At 58.9% G+C, this 19,386-nt stretch overlaps 1 protein-coding gene across 1 annotated transcript in view; it reads left to right on the top strand.

Moving 5' to 3' along the window:
• Positions 1 to 6,903: 6,903 nt before the first annotated feature.
• SLC38A10 (solute carrier family 38 member 10) overlaps positions 6,904 to 19,386 on the top strand; it is a 30,418-nt gene continuing 17,935 nt past the window's right edge. Inside the window, exons 1-8 of the mRNA XM_069032310.1 lie at positions 6,904 to 7,085; positions 8,105 to 8,222; positions 11,339 to 11,384; positions 12,452 to 12,545; positions 13,627 to 13,770; positions 14,661 to 14,785; positions 17,454 to 17,556; positions 18,221 to 18,403. Of these exons, the coding sequence (XP_068888411.1) occupies positions 6,981 to 7,085; positions 8,105 to 8,222; positions 11,339 to 11,384; positions 12,452 to 12,545; positions 13,627 to 13,770; positions 14,661 to 14,785; positions 17,454 to 17,556; positions 18,221 to 18,403 (918 nt within the window). The 5' untranslated portion in view covers positions 6,904 to 6,980. The remainder of the gene's footprint in view (positions 7,086 to 8,104; positions 8,223 to 11,338; positions 11,385 to 12,451; positions 12,546 to 13,626; positions 13,771 to 14,660; positions 14,786 to 17,453; positions 17,557 to 18,220; positions 18,404 to 19,386) is intronic.

Genomic DNA, 19,386 nt, shown 5'->3' with positions numbered 1-19,386 from the left:
GTGCAGTGAGGGGTTACAATGTGGGGGGGCCATGCAGAGCAGGGTGGGGGGTGTGCAGTGTTGGGGGGCTGCAGTGGGGGCGTTGGAATGGTTGGGGGCCCTGCGAGGAGGGTGTAAGTGTTGGGGGATGTGCAGTGAAGTGTTGGGGGCCTGTGCATGGTTGGGGGGCTGTACAATGTGGGGGGGCCGTGCAGAGAAACGTGTGGGGTACTGGGGACCAAGCACACAGTGGGAACGGGAGCAGGAGCAGCACTGGGAGGTACCGGGAGCAGAGGCCTGGCAACGGCTGCCATCAGGGTCTCTGTCGGGGCGCCGCGGGGTTTTGGGTTTTACTCCTTTTTTGCAATAAGAGGCTGTAATTGATTGACAACGCTGAAATAAATCCCAATCACTCGTAACCACGATTAGATTACGGCGGGCGATTCATTACGCGGGACGGCAATCGAGTTAGGAGGGAGCGGCCGGGGGCCGCGGGGACCCTCTGGCGCCGCGTGGACAGAGCTGCGCGTGCCGGGACGCACGGACACGGCACGGGGACAGACAGACAAGGACAGCCGGGAACAGGCGGCCGCACCGCGGGGCACAGCCCGGCACAGGCGCTGGTGCAGCGGGACGTGCGGCCGCGGCACAGAGCCACGCTCGGGGACACGCCGAGGGACACACGGACACAGAAGGACACGGGATGGCACCAGCAGCACGGAGGCACCGCACACCCAGCCTCCGCATTCACCTCCGTGGCTGCCGTTCGACGGCCCGTTGGATCCCTCTCCACATGGGAAGGGGCAGGAAAAGGCCATTGTGGATTATCCCAGCTCATGGATTCGGTGCCGAACGGGAGCGCGGTGCAGATCCCGGTGTGGGGGGACACGATGTGCAGCCACCGGTGGTCTGGGAGCGCTGGGAAAGAGTTTTGTGACTGAAAAAGAAAACCAAAAAAACCTCAAAAAAAGTGTCTCTCAGGCTCTTCCTTCCCACAGTGACGCCGGTGGGAATGGGAAGGGGCCGGGGGATCCCCTGGTGCTGGGTGGGAAGGGGTTGAGTGCAGGGCTTGTGGAGCACCAGGGCTGTGTCCCCGGGCACAGTGAGCAGATCCCCAGTGGGTAAACATCAAACCTGGGCAAGCCTCTGCTGTGGGCAACCCCCTCCCTCGGCTGACTGCCCCTCGTGAGTTGGCATCCCCTGCGGACAGAAGCCCCACCTTACGCAGACCCCCTCCTCTGGGCAGCCCCCCCAGTGGGCAGACAGACCCCCACTGTGCGTGTCTAAACCCTGTGGGCAGCCCCCCTGCCCCGTGGGGATAACTCTGCTTTGTGAGGTTGATCAATGAAGTGAGGCCAAATAAGCACAATTAAAGTCAATTTAATGAGGATCCCCCCACATCCACCCCCCAGCCCCGCAGCTGCCATTGTCCACTGCTGCTCTCACAGTGCCTGCCCCCCTCCCAGCGGGGGCTGCGCCACCACAGAGCCCCCTGAGCATGGTGTGCCCCTTGGGGGGGCAAGAGGGGACCTCGAGGACGGGGTGTGGTGGCAGAGGGCACGGCCTGTCCCTGCACAGGGGACATGTTTGGGGGTGCAGTGAAGGGGCTGTAACCTCTATGGTGTCCCCCCTCCTCAGCCGTTTTCCTGAGCTTTATCCTCCTGGGAGCTGCTGAACCCCCACAGAAGGGAAAGGAGGCAGGAGGGTCCCCTGACACCCTGACACTCCTGGGATGGGAGCTGGGAACAACCTCTGGCTCTCCCTGGACCTCCAGCAGCTCTGTGTTGGGACCCCCTGGCTCGTGTGTCCCCTCTGCTGTCCTTCATGGCTCGTCCTAGGGCTCCCCACGGCACAGAACGGCACGGAATGGCACAGCACAGCACGGCTCCGAGGACAGGCGGTTTTCCAGCTGGCCACGGCATTCCCGGTGCGTCTCAAGGCCGTCTGCGTCCAAGGGTCGTGTTTGCCAGCACGGAGGGACGAGGTGGCTCCGCACCACTGTCCCCTCTGCTCCCAGCTCAGGGACCGCGCTCCCCGCGGGTGGGGGCAGTGGGGGGCACGGAGCGGCAGCCGCTCGGGGGTCCGAGGAAAAAGGCAGGAACTTAACTCCCATTAACCATCCCATTGTACCGGCCGTGGGAATAATCGGGTTTGCTAATGCAATTGCTGCCGCGATGCGAAAATCCGACTGGAAAATGTATTAGAGCAATTATCCGCCTCCCTCCGCAGCCGGCGGAGCATTAATATTCAATTTTGATGTGGAAGCCCTATTATGTTAATGACTTTGGTGACAAAAGTCGTTAATGTAAGTCGGTTCCTTCATGGCGCGGCATTAGCCGGGGTGAGCGCGGCCGCGGCCACGGGGCGGAATGGAACGGGGGGCACGACGCGAGGATCCGGGATGGGGCTGCGTGGGGAGCCGGGATGAGCCCCCTCCCCATCCCCGCACAGCCCTCACGCCGCGGCCCGAGCGGCCGCTCCCCGCGCCCGGAGCCGCCGGTGCGCCGGGGGCTGTGCCGGGGCGGATTATCCGCGCTGCAGCGCATCCGGCAGCGCCGCTCCCTCCGCTGCAGCTGCCCTCCTTTGTTCTCTCCCCGGGCCCCGGGAGATGCACCGGTGCTTCCCCGCCTGCCGGAGAGCGCGGCGGGGCCGGCCCGGGCTGGCCGCTGTCCCGGCCATCAGGTGCCACCGGGGCTGTGCCCCTGCCCGGGTGCTCGGTGCTGCTGCCGTGGTTTGGGCAGCGTCGAAGGCAGGCCTGGCTGGATGGGGGGATGGAGCCGGAGCTGTGGGCTGGCGATGGGAGACGTGGGGAGGGGGATGAGGAGCAAACCTGCAGCGGAGTCAGCACCTCCTGGCCTGGCCATCAGCAGCCCCCACCACCACGGCTCCCAGTCGGGAATGTCGGTGCCACGGCCGGTGCGACACTCAGCTGTGATGGTGTCCTGGAGCACTGGAGGGATGGGAACAGACAGACATGGAGCCGGGAGCTGCCTGTGACGGAGAAAATGACCGTGACCTTCACCTTTCCAGCAAAGAGCTCGTCCTCCTGCCGCTGGGCTGGCAGTGCCCCGGCTTTGCCATGACTGTGGCCATGGCACGGGCGTGGGGCTGGCCTGGCGCTGGGGCCGGTTGGGAGCCAGGAAATTTCTCACAGCCAAGGAGGGGACAGCAGATCCCAGACAGAACCTGGGCACGGGATGGGATTTACGGGTGCTCCTTTCCAGGCCCCCCCGGGAGGAGGCTCCTGCCCAGCGCGGTCCCCTCCGTGTAGTCGGTGTTTGGCACAACCCCGTCCCAGCACACAGTTCCACACGTGTCCCTGTCCCAGCCCTGTGGGATTTGCTGCCCAGAGCCCCCTCCCCAGTCCTGGCTATAACGGGTGAGTGGGGCCACAAGCATCCAAGCACAAAATAACCCTGCTGCCACCTCTGGCCAGCCCTGACCCACAGCACACCCGGGAGAGCGTCCTAGGGATGCAGCAAGGGCTGGGGCCTCTCCACCGTGGCCCCCCGGGGTCTACCGGGACAGGAAGGTGCCGAGCCGTCGGAGGCACCGGGGTTCGGCATTGATAGGGCATGGCCAGGCACGTGCCCTTGGGCTTGCTGGGGACGGGGCAGCCGCTCGGGACACAGCCCGGTGACATGGGGCCCCGCACGGCCGCACCGGGGTCCCGCCGGTCCCGTCGCTCTTCCCGGTCCCCGCGGAGGCGGCTCCGCGCGCACGTGGCCAGACCGGGCCGTGCCGCGCGCCCCGCCCCGCGCCCCCCCCGCGCTCCCATTGGCCCAGCGGCCCCCGGCCCGCGCTCCCATTGGCCCAGCGCCCCCCGGCCCGCGCTCCCATTGGCCCCGGTGCCCTCCACAAACAAAGGCCGGAGCCCGGCGAGCGGCCCGGTGCGCCGCTCTGATTGGCGGGCCCGGGGGGCGGGGCGGGCCCGGCCAGGCCCCGCCCCCCGAGCCGCGCCGGGTGCCCTTATAGGGAGCGGGGCGGGGCGCGCCCATTCATGCGCGCGGGGAGGGGCGGGGCCAGCGCGGGGCTGCGCTTCCCGCCCGCGGCGCGCGCGGCTCGTTCCCACGGCGCGGGCGGGTGAATGAATGGGCGCGCGCGGGGGCACCGCGCCGGACCCGTGCGGCCCGGTAAGGTCCGGTAAGGCTCCGCACGGCCCGGTAAGGTCCGGTAAGGCGCCGTGTGGCTCGGAACGGCTCGGCACAGCTCGGTGCCTGCGCTAGGCGCGGGTAGGTGCAGGTGGGGAGCGTGTCCACGCGCGGGGGGGGGGGCGCGGTGCGTGTCCAGCGAGTGCGCGGCTCCGCGCGGATCCCCCGTGGCTGTGTCCGCGGTGCTGCGTCCACCCGCACGCCCCTCTGCGCCTTGCACACCCACGCGTGTTCTGTTCTGGGGGGCGAAGGGGGCTGCCCGCGGTCCCCCACGGCCTTGGCTCTGCATCGCTCCTGCACAGCTCTTGGGCAGCACCAGCGTCCCAAAGGCTTGGGGACCCCCATCCCAAAATCCGTCCCATGGTGAGCATCCACTGTCGAGCCCCACGGCTGACACTGGGGTGACACCGTGGCGGGGACACCACGGCCTCCCGCCCCCCCCCCAGCACAGGCTGTGCTGTTTGTCCCACGCTGCTTTAATCCCCCCACATGGGTTGGGCCCCTTGCCTCCATCCTCCTCCTCATGGCCATAAATTCATTCCCAATACCATTCCCAACCTGCCAGGCCCTCGCGGGACATGCGGCAGCTCCCAGCCCGTGCTGGAGATACGGACTGAACTTTGGTCCCTGAGCAATTAAGGTGCCTGAAACTGCACTTCATTAATGGTTGTTCCGCAATAAAACCCATCAAACTGCCCGTATTTGCAATATAAAACTGCAATTTGTTTTAATTTATGTTTTCCAATCCCTGCCGGGTGGTTCCTGGGATCTGCCAGGCATCTGTCACCGGAACCAGCCGTCAGGAGCAGGGTGGCCCTGGGTGCTGGGTGCCGGTCCCTGGGTGAAGGGGGGATGTGGGGTGGGGTGTGGGTGGGCTTGCCCCGGGTCTGGAGAGGTGGTTCCCATTCCTTCCCATTCCCGCTGGACCCTGCGCTGTGTCCCTCAAGAGGGAGGGCGGGGATGCTCCCAGGGAGCTCGTGGTTCCTGGGAAGAGCATCCCTGTGCCATGGGAGGTTCATGGGAGTCTCTTGGCATGGAGCTGCCGCTGAGGTGAATTCCTGAACAAGGGTGGGATGGGGTGGGAGCAGAGACGGGCTCAGCTGTTTTCCTGGGACAGCATCACCCGTGGGAGCTGGGAGTCTGGCTCAGCTCAGCACAGCGTGTGTGCCAGCACACGTGTGCACATGCCTGCGGAGCAGCATCGGACGCAGCAGCGGACCCCGGACCTCCCGAGCGATTTGTACTTCCACAAAGCAGTGCAGGGTCCCAGTGGGATCAGCCAGCCCTGAGCCCCCATTTCTAATTACAGTAATTGTGGCTCTGGCATCCTCCGGGGCTGGTTGCTCTCCGTGGCTCCAAATCCAGCGGGAGGAATCTGGGCCATGGGGCAGGACTGGGAAGGGCTCTGAGCCACCTGGGATTCCCAGTGGATCCTGTGGTGGGGCTGCTGCCGCTGGCTCCCAAACCCAGCAGGGCCCTTTGCTGGCTCGTGCCCGGCTGTTCAGAGTGTTTGGGGCTTTCCAGGGAATTCTCCCTTGCTCTCAGCAGGTCCATGATGGGAAACTGCCCTGGTGCTGCTGGGACAGAGCCCAGCTCCTGCTGGAGGCAGAATTTGGGATGTTCGGAGCTGCAGAGCAGCTGACGGTACCTGAGGAGCTGGAGAAAACCCCATTCCCCGGGGATGGGTACGGACAGGCCCCGGGCTTGTGGCACAGGAGGATGGCAGAGCGGGGGCTGCTCCCCTGCTATTCCCATCCCGTGTCACGGGGACTCCTGGCTGGCTCTGGACAGTTCCCAAGCCCTCGGCTCCCACTCGGACATGGAGAAGCCACCAGAGGCCTTTTCCTGACCATGGCTCGGCTCCCCCAAAGCAGCTGCGTGACATTCCCGAGGGGATCCCTCATCCCACCCCGAGGACGCGCACGGACCCAGCCACCGCTCCGGCACAGGAGCCAGGAAAACGCAGCCGGAGCTACCGATCCCACGCAGCACCTGGAGGGAATTAGGCCGCCTGTTCACCTCCCTGCAAACCTTTTGTAGAGCGAATTCCTGCGGTTTCCCATCGCAATTGCTGCAAATTATACGAGCGCCTCGTTTCGTTCCGACGGGAACGTGCCCTTGGCGTGTGCCACTCCGAGCTGCCGCCACTCCTGGCCTCGGGGGACCTTTCCAGAGCCCCCCCACATCTTTCCTTCTTTTTGCCGTGTCCTGTGGGATGTGGGGGGTACGTCCGCGGCAGAGCTGGGGATGGCTCTGGTTGGGATGGGGAGCAGATGTGTGTGCACAGCTGGACGCGTGCCCAGATGTGCAGGCGGGAGGCGATGCCGGGGGTGATGGGCTGCCCTCGAGGGGCCTTTCAGGGGCCCCCATCACGCCGGGAACCCCCGCCCAGGTGCCAGCGCTGCTGCAAGATGTGTGGTCATGCGTGTATACGCACACACACGCATGTAAAGGCAGGCACGCATCCATGTTCGTGCCTTTCCGCGCATGGATCTGAACGGATGTGTGTCCTTGTGCAATCCCGCACCTCCCTGGCCGTGCTCAGCTCTCCGGGGGTGCCCCCAACCACGAAGACCCCCCCGTTTACTCTCCCAGCACCAGCGAGTCCAGGCCTCCAAGGCGGCTGGAGCGTCCCCGCTCCGCCGCGCGGACCACGTGACTTCCTGCGGCGGCGGCGGAAGCCGGAAGTGCCGCTGTGGCCGGTGCCGGGTCGGGGCGGGCCCGGTGGGGCCATGGCGGGCACGGGCGGCTGAGGGGCACCGGGGGCACCGGACGCTCCGAGCCGGCCGTGGGGCGCGGGGAGCGGCCACAAACCGGGTCCCCCGCCGTGGGGACCTTCCGCCGCGAGCCATGGCGGCGGCGGCGGCGGCGGGTTCCAACTGGGGCCTGATCATGAACGTGGTGAACAGCATCGTGGGCGTGAGCGTGCTCACCGTGCCCTTCTGCTTCCGACAGGTGAGGGACCGCCCGGCCGGGCGCTGCGTCCGAGCGGGGAGCGGGGTCCTGCCGGTGTCCCCGGGCTGGGGCGGGGGTGTCGGTCCGGGCCCTTGGAAGCCTAAAGCCCCGGCGAGCTCCTCCAGGCCCGGGCACTCTGGGGGAAGGCGGGCAGAGGCCGCCTCTGCCCTTCTGGCCCGAGTTTGGGGGTGGTTCCCTGGCTGGAAAGGAAAGTCAGCAAAGGAAACGCTCAAGACCCAGATCGGGCACCTCGTGTGCCAAACGCTGCGTTTTCCGTAGTCGTGAATTCTCCAGCTCAAAACTTCTGCACCAAACTCTGGGTTTCCCCCTGTCCTGTTGTCTCCAACTGATCGTTTCTGCCTGTCTTGTAAGGAGAAGGGAAAAACAGAATCTAAGGATTTACCCCTGTGATAAACGTGAGCTGGCTTGGAGGCTTTTCCAATCCCCGGCTGTGCCCCCACACCCCTGCCCGGGATCTGCCCCCATGCCCACGGCCTCGCCGGGCTCAGACAGCAGGGAAAGGGCAGCTGGGATCGGGATCGGGGCCTGCTCCAAGTCACCTGCTTGGTGCCCCGTGGTCCCCACCTCTGCGAACAGAGAAGGCAGCGAGGCAGGAGCTGCGTGAGGAGTTTGTGTTGTTGGTAAATAAGTTTGCAGCAGAGGTGGCACCTCGGGGTCTGTCTGTGCTCCCTGAACCCTCTGGGAGCTGTGGAGGGCGCTGGGGGAAGAGCCAGGGTGGAAGTTCTACTCCACAGCCTGCTCCCAGTTCACTCCTCGGTGCTTGGACTGGTGCAGCTGGGAGCTGTGGGAAGCAGGCGTGTGTTCCACGTGTCCTTGTGCTGTGGAGAGAGTGATACGGAGCTGGTACCTCCCTCCCAGCTGGTAGGAAGGGGACAGAACTTCCTGAAAGAGGGAAAAATGGGGCTGAAATACATGGGGAAACCTGAGGGTGGGAAGGCCGTGGAGGGGGCCTGACCCCCCATCTCCTGCTGGTCTCTTCCGCCTCTGCTCCGTTGCAGTGTGGGATCATCCTGGGAGCTGTGCTGCTGATCTTCTGCTCGTGGATGACTCACCAGTCCTGCATGTTCCTGGTGAAGTCGGCCAACCTCAGCAAGCGCAGGACCTACCCCGGCCTCGGTGAGATCCCAGCTCCGGGGCTGCTTCCCAGCCCTGCTCCTCCTCTCTTAACTGCAGTGTGACCTTGGCCTCCGAATTTACGTTTCCTCGGTGGTGCTGTTGGAACAGCAGATGTTTTCTTGCTGCAGTTCCCAGCTTCCCTCGTTCTCCTGCCTCAGCCTCTCCCCTGGGGCAGCGCCGGGGTTGGATCCTGCTCCCGACCGCCCAGTTAATGGGTGCTGAGTTGTTTTGACTCCGCGGGGCAGGGGAGGAGGTGATCCAAACCCCAGCTCCCAGGAGCCATCTGGGATGAATTGTGGGTCTGGGATGAATTAATTATGGGTCTGGGCACGAGTTCCCCACCCAGCGCTGCCGGGACAGCGGGTCCTGCCAGCCTGGCACAGAGCTGGGCTGCCTGGATCCGAGCTGGGAGCTCCTTTATGGCTCAGCAGAAAGGAAACAGAGCGAGGTTCCAAAGGGCTGAGAAAATAAAAACATCTGGAAGATCCCTGGGTGGGTTTTGGCAGAGCCCGGCCACCCTCGGAGCTCAGCACTGGCGCCGGGATTGGCCTCTGCTCATGGCCTCTCTTGGGATTCTGACTGACTTGGGGAGCAGGAGGAGGTGTTTGTGTTCCAGTCCTTGCCGTTGGCGTATGAAGCAGCAGGAAAAGTTGCCTTTTCCTTGTTCTCCCTTTCTTTTCTGTGCAAGGAGGGAACTGGTTGGCGCTGCCCCGGCACACGGGCTCCCACCAGCTGCTGACAGATGGGTTTGCTCCTCCCTCAGAGTGCCCGAGGTGCTGCTCCCAGGAAGCACATCTCGGCTTCTGCCGACTTGTATCTGCTAGAAACGGAAAAGATGGAGAAGCTCCGTGGTCTGGGAGGTTGTTTTGGTGCCAGAGGGAAGGGGGAGCCCCCGGAGCACCCGGCCCAGCTGCCGGTGCCGCCGCTCCCTGCCCCTCACAAGACGCCTTTGTGTGCTGCTTCCCGGAGGACAGAGAGTCCCCTCCACCTTGGAGCGTGTCCCGGGAAGAAGGGATCCTCTGCACGCCCCAAAGCCAAGGGGCTGGAATACAGAGAGGGCCAGTAATGCTTCCCAGCTTCCTCCTGGCAGGCAGAGGCTGGCAGCAGCGCCTGTGCCCGCTCCCGGTGCCCTGGGAGAGCTGCCATGGGCCGGGAGCGCTCCCACGCCGCATCCCAATGCTCCGAGGTCGGGCAGCTCCACACAGACCCCCTTTGTCCCCGCAGGCTGGGCCCGGGGACATCTGCGGGCACTCCTGGGAGGCTTTGGCAGCGCTGAGGCGCGGAGGAAGGTTGTGCACATTCCCTGCAGGCAGGCAGTGCCTTCCGGAGGAGCACCGGCAGCGACCGCTCCGGCACAAAGGGGGTCCCAGGCTGGGCTGGCGGTGGCTCGTCACCACTGCGTGAAGGGGAAGGGCTGCAGGGAGATATGTGGGTGAGGAGGGAAGTGGGATGCAGTTCCCAGATGGATTTCTACCAGGAGATGAGTGAATCCCTCCCCTTCCAGCAGCACTCGGGATGTGCAGGAGCTGTGCTGGGCAGCTCCTGGGGGCGTAGCTCAGCCCCGCAGGGCAAGGGGCTGAAGCTCTGTCCCGGGAACCACACTGGGTTTAAAAGACTTCTCCAGGTACCAAGCAAGCTCTGCCCAGTTTGGGGGCTTTCCAAGATCCCATTCCAAGGATTTGACTGGACTGTTTATTTTACAGTCGTCACCTCCTGGAGAAGATAAAGGATCCCATTTTTCCATTGTCCCCGGATGGGGACGCCTGCCCACAGTGTTTGGAGGCTTGTTCTCATTGAACATCAAGGTGAACAGCCGGGGACACGGGCTGCTTCCAGCATCACCTGTGGCTGTGTCCGTATCCAGAGGCTGCAGTGTGCCCTGGAAGGATCAGCAGCACCATTCCTCCATTCCCCCCGAGCTCAGCCTGTTAATAACCCATTCCAGGAGGGATGTTTTCCTCTTGCTGGCTCCTTTTTCTCTTCCCAGACCCTTCATCTGTGGGCCTGACCCCCCCCCAGGGCTGTTGCCTTTTCCCTCATGGTTGTGAATTCCCAAAGGAGGCTGGAGAGGAGCGGCCACTCCTCATGCCCGGGCACGGCGCCTGGTGGTGGCTGTCCCACTGCCCTGTCACTGATCCAGCAGCTATTTTAGGTGCTCCCCCACATCCCTGCTCTGGGCTGTGGGTCCCTGCTGTGCCTTTTGCTCATTCTGTGGGAGAACATCTCGTTTCCTGAATTTTTAGCTCGAGTAGAGTCCAAGGAAATCAAGAGTTGAAGTTAATATTTAAAATAGCAGAAGAAGCTTCCAGAAAGGATTTGAGTTTGTTTTCTGGCGGGCGCTGGGAATGTTGGGCTGTGCCTTGAGGGAAGGCAGAGGGGACTCCAGGGTGGTGGGTTCATGCTGGACCTCACGGGCAGGTTTGGGCACTGTGGTCTGGGTTTGGCACTGGAGCTCCCCATTCCCGTTCTGCCCAGTAAGAGCTAAAAATAGAAGTAAAAGTTTTCTTGGCATTGTCTTTTTAAGAGAAAACCCAGTGATTTTAGTACTACTGAGCATTTTCTGCTCCAACCCAAGGATGGGAGGGGGGGGAGAGCAAAGCCTTGGCAGCAGCCCTTTGGTGTGGGTTGGGAGCACTGGGTATTCTGGGAATGGGATTGAACGTTCTGGGCACCAGCTCAGCTCTCCCAGCCAGCGATGCCGGGCGGCCCAGTTCGAGGGGGAAGATAAAAATAAAAAGGGGACTTGGACTGGAATTCTGCACCACTTTAACTTTCGCCACACACAATCTTGTACAGGAATATTTTCTCTCCCATTGCCTTTAATGGCTGCCATGTGTGGCTGCTGCTTCACACCACTTCTGGTTTTAAATAGAAAAAAAAGAACCTGCTTGCTGGCTTTCCCTCATCCCTGTTCCTGTCTTATGTGGTTTTCAGTTTCCAGAGGGAAAGGCTGAAAAAGAAAGTGGGAGGGTGAGGGAAAGAGCCCCAAAATACCAGTGGTGGGTTCCTGCTGCACTGCCCTGTGTCATTGTTGGAGTTTAATTGTGAACTGACATCTTGCCCTGTTCTGGACCTTTCTTTGACTAACTTCCACTCTTTTTTCCTTTTTATGCCAGCATTTCATGCCTATGGAAAAGCAGGAAAAATGTTGGTGGAAACAAGGTAAATCTGCTGCTTATTCAAAGTGTGAACAGTTTGGGTGTCTTTGGTGAAAACTTTTCTGAGCCTTGCTGTGCTCTCCTTCCTTCCCCTCCTGCCTTCTGGAATTCCACAGGAGCCTGAGTGAGATCCCCTGAGCACGGCTCACAGGTGTCACCTCCATCCCACCCGTTCCAGAGCTCCCGGAGACGGGAGCGCTTCCCAGGCACTGGGAGCACAGAAGGTGGGGATGAGCTCGTCTCCTGCTCTGCTGTGAAATCACAGGCGTGTCACTCATGGCAGCTTTCCAGGGGTGACATCCCTGCTGCTGAGTTAGTGGGAGGGAGTGTTTGCTTCCTTGGATCCCGGGATCTGCTCTGGTCCTGCCCTCTGTGCTCCCTTCCCTGCAAGATGCCTTGAGGGGGAATCCTGCCCCCATCTCAGGGCAGACTCTGCTGCCTCCCATGACCCCAGTGCAGAACTCAGGTGATGGCACAATCCTCACTGCCCTGCTTTTTCCAGCAGGGATTCTTTTCCAGGCATGTTGAGCCCAGGGCAGGCAGTGGTGCCGGCTCCTTCACTCTCCCCAGCTGCAAACTTCTGCACAGCACTAAAAATACACAGAATATTCCTCAGATGTTACTTGTCCATGCAAGCAGAGGCTGTAATTGCCACAGGGATGTTCTATAATTGGAACTGGGAAGGAAAGTGGTCCAGGAGTGGGAGGAGAAGCAGTTCATGGACAATCTTTTCATTAAAGTGTGGTCCATTGTGTGGAGAGACGTTGGAGAGCCCATTGGATACTGAGACTCTCATGGCAGGGCCCTGCTGTGGGTGTGGGGCTCTGAGAGCCTCGTGCTGCTTCTTCTGAATTTTTCCAGGAGTTGAAGGAGTTCTTGTCATCTCCAAGATTAGTTTTCCTTGGTTTTTAACCCGTGCACGGGTTGTGGGCAGAGAGCTGCGTCTCCCACAAGCGTTTGGTGTGGATGGAGGGTCTCTGGTGGGATGGAGTGCAGAAGGGGTGTCCTGCTCTTCCCAAGGTTGAGGGTGGAAGCGTGGCCCTCCTAACCCGTCCCCATTTGTGTTTGCAGCATGATTGGGCTGATGTTGGGCACTTGCATCGCTTTCTACGTCGTCATCGGCGATTTGGGCTCCAACTTCTTTGCCCAGATGCTCGGATTCCAGGTGAACAAATCACTCCCGTGGTGCTCCCAGACCTTGCACTGAGCCCTGTGTTCCCTGGATACAGCAGAGCTCCTGCCTCGGAGTGTGCTCAGCACCCTGTGGGGTCCCAAGGGGGCTTTGTGGGGTCCCCTCACGGAGAGGTGCTCGTGCACGGAGCCTTCAGCTCTGGGAAGTCTGGGAAGCTCAGACATATGGCAAACAATCAGCTGTGTAAAACTCCAATAAGGCATTTCCATCAAAGGAATTCTTTTTAACTTGGTCCCTTATTAATTCTGGAGCAGATTCCTGGGGGAGATAATGCTTCCTGCCTTAATTCCTGCCCCAGTGGGTAGTGACAGGCAGTTCCTCTGCCTGAGCTCTCCTCGCTGTAGTTCAGGAGGGATTTTTGTCCTGTCCCTGGCTGTTTTTGTGGCCAAAGTCTCTGTGTTCCTGCCTCCTCAGCCGTGTGATGAGCCCGCTGCTGGCTCAGGGTGCTCGGAGGCAAGAGGTGCTCCTCAGAGCCGGCACGAGGGCCGTACAGGGAAGCAAAAGGATTTTTGGTTGAGTGTTATCTGTGCTGCCTGATGCTCCTAAGCTCAGATTAAGGGACTGTGAAGTTAAAAAAGATGCGTTGAGGCTGCAGCCAAATTAGGTATTAAATATTTCCAAGCATTCCAGAGTGTTCTGCCATAATAAATACCAGTGCGAGGCTTTGATTAATTTTCTGGATCGGAGTTTTCAACACTTTCAATCTCTCGTCTCCCCAAGTAAATTTAGGTTTTATTTAATTGCATGAAAGTACCTAAACAGCTTGTGCTGGATTAGCATTTAACCCCCCCCAAGCCACCCCCCAAATTCTTCCAGCTTGGACCTGTCACACAGTGCAGAGCAACAGTGGCACCCAGTGACTGTCTGAGCTCAGCACAGACGGAGCCCACAGAGCGCCGAGCTTGCAGCATCTTCAAACACCCCCAGACACAGAATGTCACTGCTTAAAGTTGCTTTTCACTCTGGAAAGATGAACCACGCCAGGGTTTGCTCATTGGGTGGATGTGTTGAGTATCCTCCCTGCTCCGGGTGTTGATGCAGGTCCCTTTTCCAGGTGTCGGGCAGTTTCCGGATTGTCCTGCTCTTCGCTGTCTCCCTGTGCATTGTCCTTCCCCTGAGCCTCCAGAGGAACATGATGGCCTCCATCCAGTCCTTCAGTGCCATGGCTCTCATCTTCTATACAGTGTTCATGTTCGTGGTGGGTACGGACACTGGGAATCCTGTTTTAATGACCAGTTTCACCTCCCGGGTGATCCTGTGGTTCCCTCGTGGAGCCCCAGCCCTGTCTCCCCCAGATTTCAGGACTGGAAGGAGAGGAAGGTGTGGGAATTCTTCCCATGTAACTTTTCTAGTAGGCTGTGCAGGGTCCCACCTCAGAGCTGCCTCCTTAGGGAGGTGTGGAGCCTCCCAGGGGCTGTGCCTTTAAGAAACCACAACATTCATAAGAGTTGGCTGCACTGAAACATCTCTGGGGATTAGAAACCCCATCCAAGGATATTATAAACAGACATTCAGACATATTTACCTTCTGCTTCCTGTGCAACCCAACTCCTGCCAGTTCCCGTGTCCATGGCAGGGGAGCTCCCTGGCCTCGGCTCCTCCCCCTTTCCATAAAGTTTTTCCTTCTCTTTGGTGAGCTGGTGTCGTTAAATGGCCCTGGAGCAGCAGGTGGGATCCTGTTTTAGGACCCTTTGTCTCTCTCTGCTTAACAGGATTCTCTAAGGCCAACGGTGCTTCCTGTTTGGATTTAAAACCACATTTTAAAAAGCACGTTTAAAAAAGTGCAAAAGAGGTTGCTTTGAGCAATAATTCTCGCAGTTCATGTGTCCGTGGAAATCACCCCACCCTGGTGTGTGCTGTGATGTCTGATGGCATCAAACAAGCGGGGAGTGTCATAGATCCCTTAAAGTTCTCCCTGGGATCCTTGGTGGCCCTGGCAGCTGTGCGGGTGGGATGGGGAGCTGGCGGATTGGGATGGGGCTCCCGGCAGAGCTGTCACACGCTGCCTCTTATCCCAGCCTGGCATTGCTGCTGCCATGGAGCTGTGTGGGGCTGGATCCTCACCCCTGCTCTCTGTCCTGGCTGCAGGTTGTGGTGTCCTCCTTCAATCATGGGCTCTTCAGCGGGCAGTGGCTGCAGCGAGTGAGTTACGTACGCTGGGAGGGCATTTTCCGCTGCATCCCCATCTTTGGAATGTCTTTTGCCTGTCAGTCGTAAGTACCTGCCATTCCTAGCCCTGGCAGTTGTTCCTGCAGTGAGTTTGTGTGAGGGCAGAGGGTCAGGAGGATCTGCAAGGGATAGATACCATCTGCTTTGGTGGTTTATTTTCATCAGGGTATTTTACAGCTCGCTGAAGTTCAACCTCTCATTCAGTCGTGACCCTTTTGTTACCCAGACCCTCTTGTTACTCCATTTCACCTGGGAATTCTTGTAGCGGAGCAACACGAGACCACTGGAGCCAAACAGCTCCTCGGGAGCTTCTGCTGCAGCTGCACGAGGGATGAAATTCCTCTGGTTCTTGAAGGGAATGCTGGAGCACCAGGGAAGGCACCGGGGCTGTGTCACCCCGCTGTGTGACCCCCACAGGGCCTCCCCCGAGTAGTGAATGCTGGGGACTGCTCTGCTTCCCCAAATTTCTTGGAGAACGCTCCAAAGATCGCACAGTTGTTGGCTTTGGAGGGTTGTTCCCGCATTTCCAGTTCCCTGGGTTTAGTGGCACATGGAAAGAGGTGAGAGCACACCAGGCTATTTCCACCTTTCCCGTTCCCTGTTTTTAATGAGGGTTTCCGCTGACATGTGGAAGGAGGTGAGAGCACACCAGGCTATTTCCACGTTTCCAGTTCCCTGTTTTTAGTGGCACATGGAAGGAGGTGAGAGCAGACCAGGCTATTTCCACCTTTCCCGTTCCCTGTTTTTGTGAGGGTTTCTGCTGACAAGTGGAAGAAGGTGAGGGCAGACCAGGCTGTTCCAGGTTTCCAGCAGCATTTCCTGCAGCACCAGAGCAGCACGTGAGCACTACATGCCTGGCCAGAACCGTGACAGCTCTAACCAGTGTAAATCCAGCCCTGGACACGGGAAGGACTGGCCTCCTCTGGAAGGACCATCCTCCTCTGGAAGTCTGGCAGAGCCGGGCTTCCCCCCTGTAGTTCCAGCAAACGGGTCTCGTGCCAACAGTAAATGAATGTGACAGATAAAATTTGCTCAGACTGCTGTGTTTACACCCACTCCAAGATCCAAATCATCATTTCCCACTTACTGGCTCTCTTGGCAGCTCAGATCCTACCCCGGCACGCTCCAGGCTTGCTGTTTAATGTCTCCATTACAACTGGCGAAGGGAATTGTGTTCTCTTGCAGCTTTACCTTGTTAACAGATCCCTTTTAGGGTTTTTTTTCCTTATGGAAGCCACACAATACCCAGCACAATTTTCCTGGGAGTTGGAAGTGCAGGGAAATGGTTTGGTCTGGACCTGTGTGTATGGACCTAAATATGGGCTCCATGGCAGCGCTTCTGTGGCAAAGCCAATCTAAAGCTGTGTGTTTTTTCCAAACGTCAGGAAAATACACTGTCCCCAGCCCAGGCAATGTTTATATACATTTTTTATTTCTTTCCATCTATGTATTCTCTCTCTCTCTCTCTCTTCCCTCTCTATCTATTCTATTTCTCTCTTTATATGTTTTTTGTCTATATAGTCTCAGCTGGGTAGGTTTAATTTTGCTAACCTCTGAATCACCTTTTTAATCATCCCACACACTGCAGAGCCTCCCTCTTTCCCTCTTTTTTCCTTCCCAAGCCTGGATGTTTGGCTGGACCCTTCTCTTGGAGGCTGAAGGCTGGAATGTGGCTGGTTAATCTAATGGAGGTGGCTGTGGAGAGGGCAGGGAGGAATCCCAAATGAAGAGATTCCCAGGGAAGCCAGTCTCCTCACTCCCAGGGAGGAATCCCAAATGAAGAGATTCCCAGGGAAGCCAGTCTCCTCACTCCCAGGGAGGAATCCCAAATGGAGAGGCTCCCAGGGAAGCCAGCCTTGCTCCCTGCTGGTACCTCCAGCCCCGGCGCGTGTCCCGGAGCCGACGTGCTCGGCCTCCTTTGACGTTCAGGGATTAAGGGTTAAGGATCTTCCTGCTCAGCCTCAGCCTGACACACTTCCTGGGAATGGCTTTGTGCCCACTGGAGCTGGGGATACCCCTTCCCATCTCTCTGCACGCTCCCCCCCTTCTCCTCAGAGTTTCTCCCGTAACACGATCCTGGGATGGAGCCGCTAGAATTAAAGTAACAAGAGGTTAATGAATTGCTAAAATATGCACCTGATGTCAAAAAGGACATTCCCCACGCTTTCCAAGGCTGTAAATACCCCAAATCCTGGGGAGTTGGCGCTCCCGGCTTTCTATGAAGCGAACTGAAGTGGGACAGGCGCTGCGCTCCGATTTGTTTGTTTAACTTTCCCTTCAGACAGTGGGATGCTCCAACCTTCTTCCCGCTTTTCCTCTGTAAACACTGTGTTGCTTTAATTATCAGCACGGAGAGCTCCAAGAACAATAATCTCCGGCACTGGGGCTGGCCCGGAGCCACCCGCAGCCCCGGGAACAAACGGTCATTCATTTTGCAACCCTTTCTGAACCCGAATGTTTACATCACACGTTTTGCTCCACGTGGTGGGGTGGGGAGAGCAGGAATATTTTTGCAACACTTAAAAGTTATGAGTGTTCTGAAATCTCTTGGCATTAGCAGTATAAATTGTGGAATAGCAGCGGGTGTTTATGCTCCAGAGGGGGAAGGTGTCAGGGATTCGTTGCTGCTGGGCTGAGGCAGAGAACGGGCTGGGATTGGGGGTTTTCTCCCTTTTTCTGCAGGTTTCCTTAAATATTTTACCTTTTTTACAGTCAGGTCTTGCCTACTTACGACAGCTTGGATGAGCCGTCTGTCAAAATCATGAGCTCCATATTTGCTTCTTCCCTAAACGTGGTCACCACCTTTTACATCATGGTAGGAACTTCCCCTTCTCTTCCCTTGCCAGAAATCTGGAGGGGCCACAGGGATGAGGATTTATCTACAGCTGGGGCTGCTTTCTGCTTATCTGTATTTATTCTGACAGATAAGCCGTCGTGCTGAAAGCAGAGTTAGGTGGGAGGTGATGAACCCAAGAGCACAGGGGGCATTGGGAGAGTCCAGATTTTCAGAGCAGCACATTTCCTTGGATGGAGGCAGAGTGGAGGCCCAGCCTGGAGCTGGGGCTGCTGCCCAGAGTTTGGGAGAGCTTTTTCTAGCCTGTTGTGAAGGAAGTTATGCCTCGTAAGGCAGCAGTTAATAAAACTGGGTTAATAATTCCTGGGGAGAGCCGTGGCCCATGAGCCAGGCTGCTGCAGGGAATTGTGACAGCTCCTCTGTTGGAGAGGGACAATCCATGGTCCTGGCAAAGTGTGTCCCTCCAGGAAAAGCCCTGGATTTGGTGAGAAGCTTGCCTTTAGGCAGCTCCCACTCTTGATTAACAACCTGTCCCAGGTCTCGGGGTGCTGGGGCTGCTGGCAGGTTGCCTGTGGAAGTGACCTCACGCTCCCACTTGGCTGCTCCAGCGGGAGGGCACCGTGCTGCCCCTCTGTGAGGAGCAGCTGGGAGGTGCTTTGGAGTCCAACCCCGCTCCCCTCCCCAGGTGGGCTTCTTTGGCTACGTGAGTTACACCGAAGCCATTGCTGGGAACGTCCTAATGAACTTCCCTTCCAACGTGGTGACGGAGATGATCCGAGTGGGATTCATGATGTCGGTGGCGGTGGGGTTCCCCATGATGATCCTGCCGTGCAGACAGGCACTGAACACCCTGCTCTTTGAGCAGCAGGTAAGATCCCAGGGCTGCCTTGGTGTGAAACTTGATTTTTGAAGGGTTTTTGTGACTCTTTGGTCTCTGACTGGGCCCCAAACCTGCCTTGGCTCCGTGAGACTCTGGTGATAATGGCACGTGGCAGGTACTTGCTATCCAGAGGGACAAAGCCTCAACTCTCATAAAATCCTCAGTGCCAGGATGTGGTGACAGTGCAGCAGGGGCCTGTGGCCATCTCTAAATCCTGCTCTGCACAGTGGTTAATCCCTGGCATTTGGAGGTTCGTGTCCTCTCTGTGGAGGAGTTCCATGGGCCGAAGGGCTGGAGTTCCCAGTGTAAAGCCTGTGTCCTGTGGCTGCTACTCCCTGCTCTGCTGGGGATTCCAGCTCTGGCACAGACACGTTACACAGCTCGGAGCCAAGGTGGTTCTTCCCCTCAGAAAGAGGGAGAAATGTGCTTTTGGAAGCAGCGGAGCCTCCTCATTTCCTGCTGCTCCAGCTGCCGTCCTTTTGCTGGCCAACTCATTGAGCTCAAGCTCCTGTTCCCGGCCTCGGAGCCCAGCTCAGCCCCGTTTCTTTTTGCTTCCTTGAGTGCCTGCTCATTCCTGCTCCATTATTCTCACCCAGCACCTTTGTCAGCAGCCCTGGAACAGCCCTTTCCCCTCTGGGTTCAGATGTCCCCTTCCTCCAGCCCCTCCCAGGCTGCAGTGCCGGCCCGGTGCAGAGGCGGGCGGTGGGATATGGGATACAGCCCTCTCCCACACGTTCCACCTTTCCCAGGGCCAGCTCCTCAGCCAGCCTTTGTGACTGAAGCTGGTCTGTCTGCTGGAGACTGTGAGTCCCTTGTGGCAGTGGCGTGTTCTCCTCTGTGCATTGTGCGCACGGAGCGCGCCGATGGGATTCAGCAAATAACAGTAAGAGATTGTGGGAATGTTCTGAGGCCTTTGTGTATCCGCATAAATAGAAACCTCCTAGGCAGGAAATAAAACTTGAGCAATTTAT

The sequence above is a fragment of the Aphelocoma coerulescens genome, chromosome 18 (genome assembly GCF_041296385.1).
Source record: "Aphelocoma coerulescens isolate FSJ_1873_10779 chromosome 18, UR_Acoe_1.0, whole genome shotgun sequence".
Taxonomy (NCBI): domain Eukaryota; kingdom Metazoa; phylum Chordata; class Aves; order Passeriformes; family Corvidae; genus Aphelocoma; species Aphelocoma coerulescens.
Note: the sequence above shows the minus strand (reverse complement) of the source record. Positions and strands in the feature narration are given on the sequence as shown.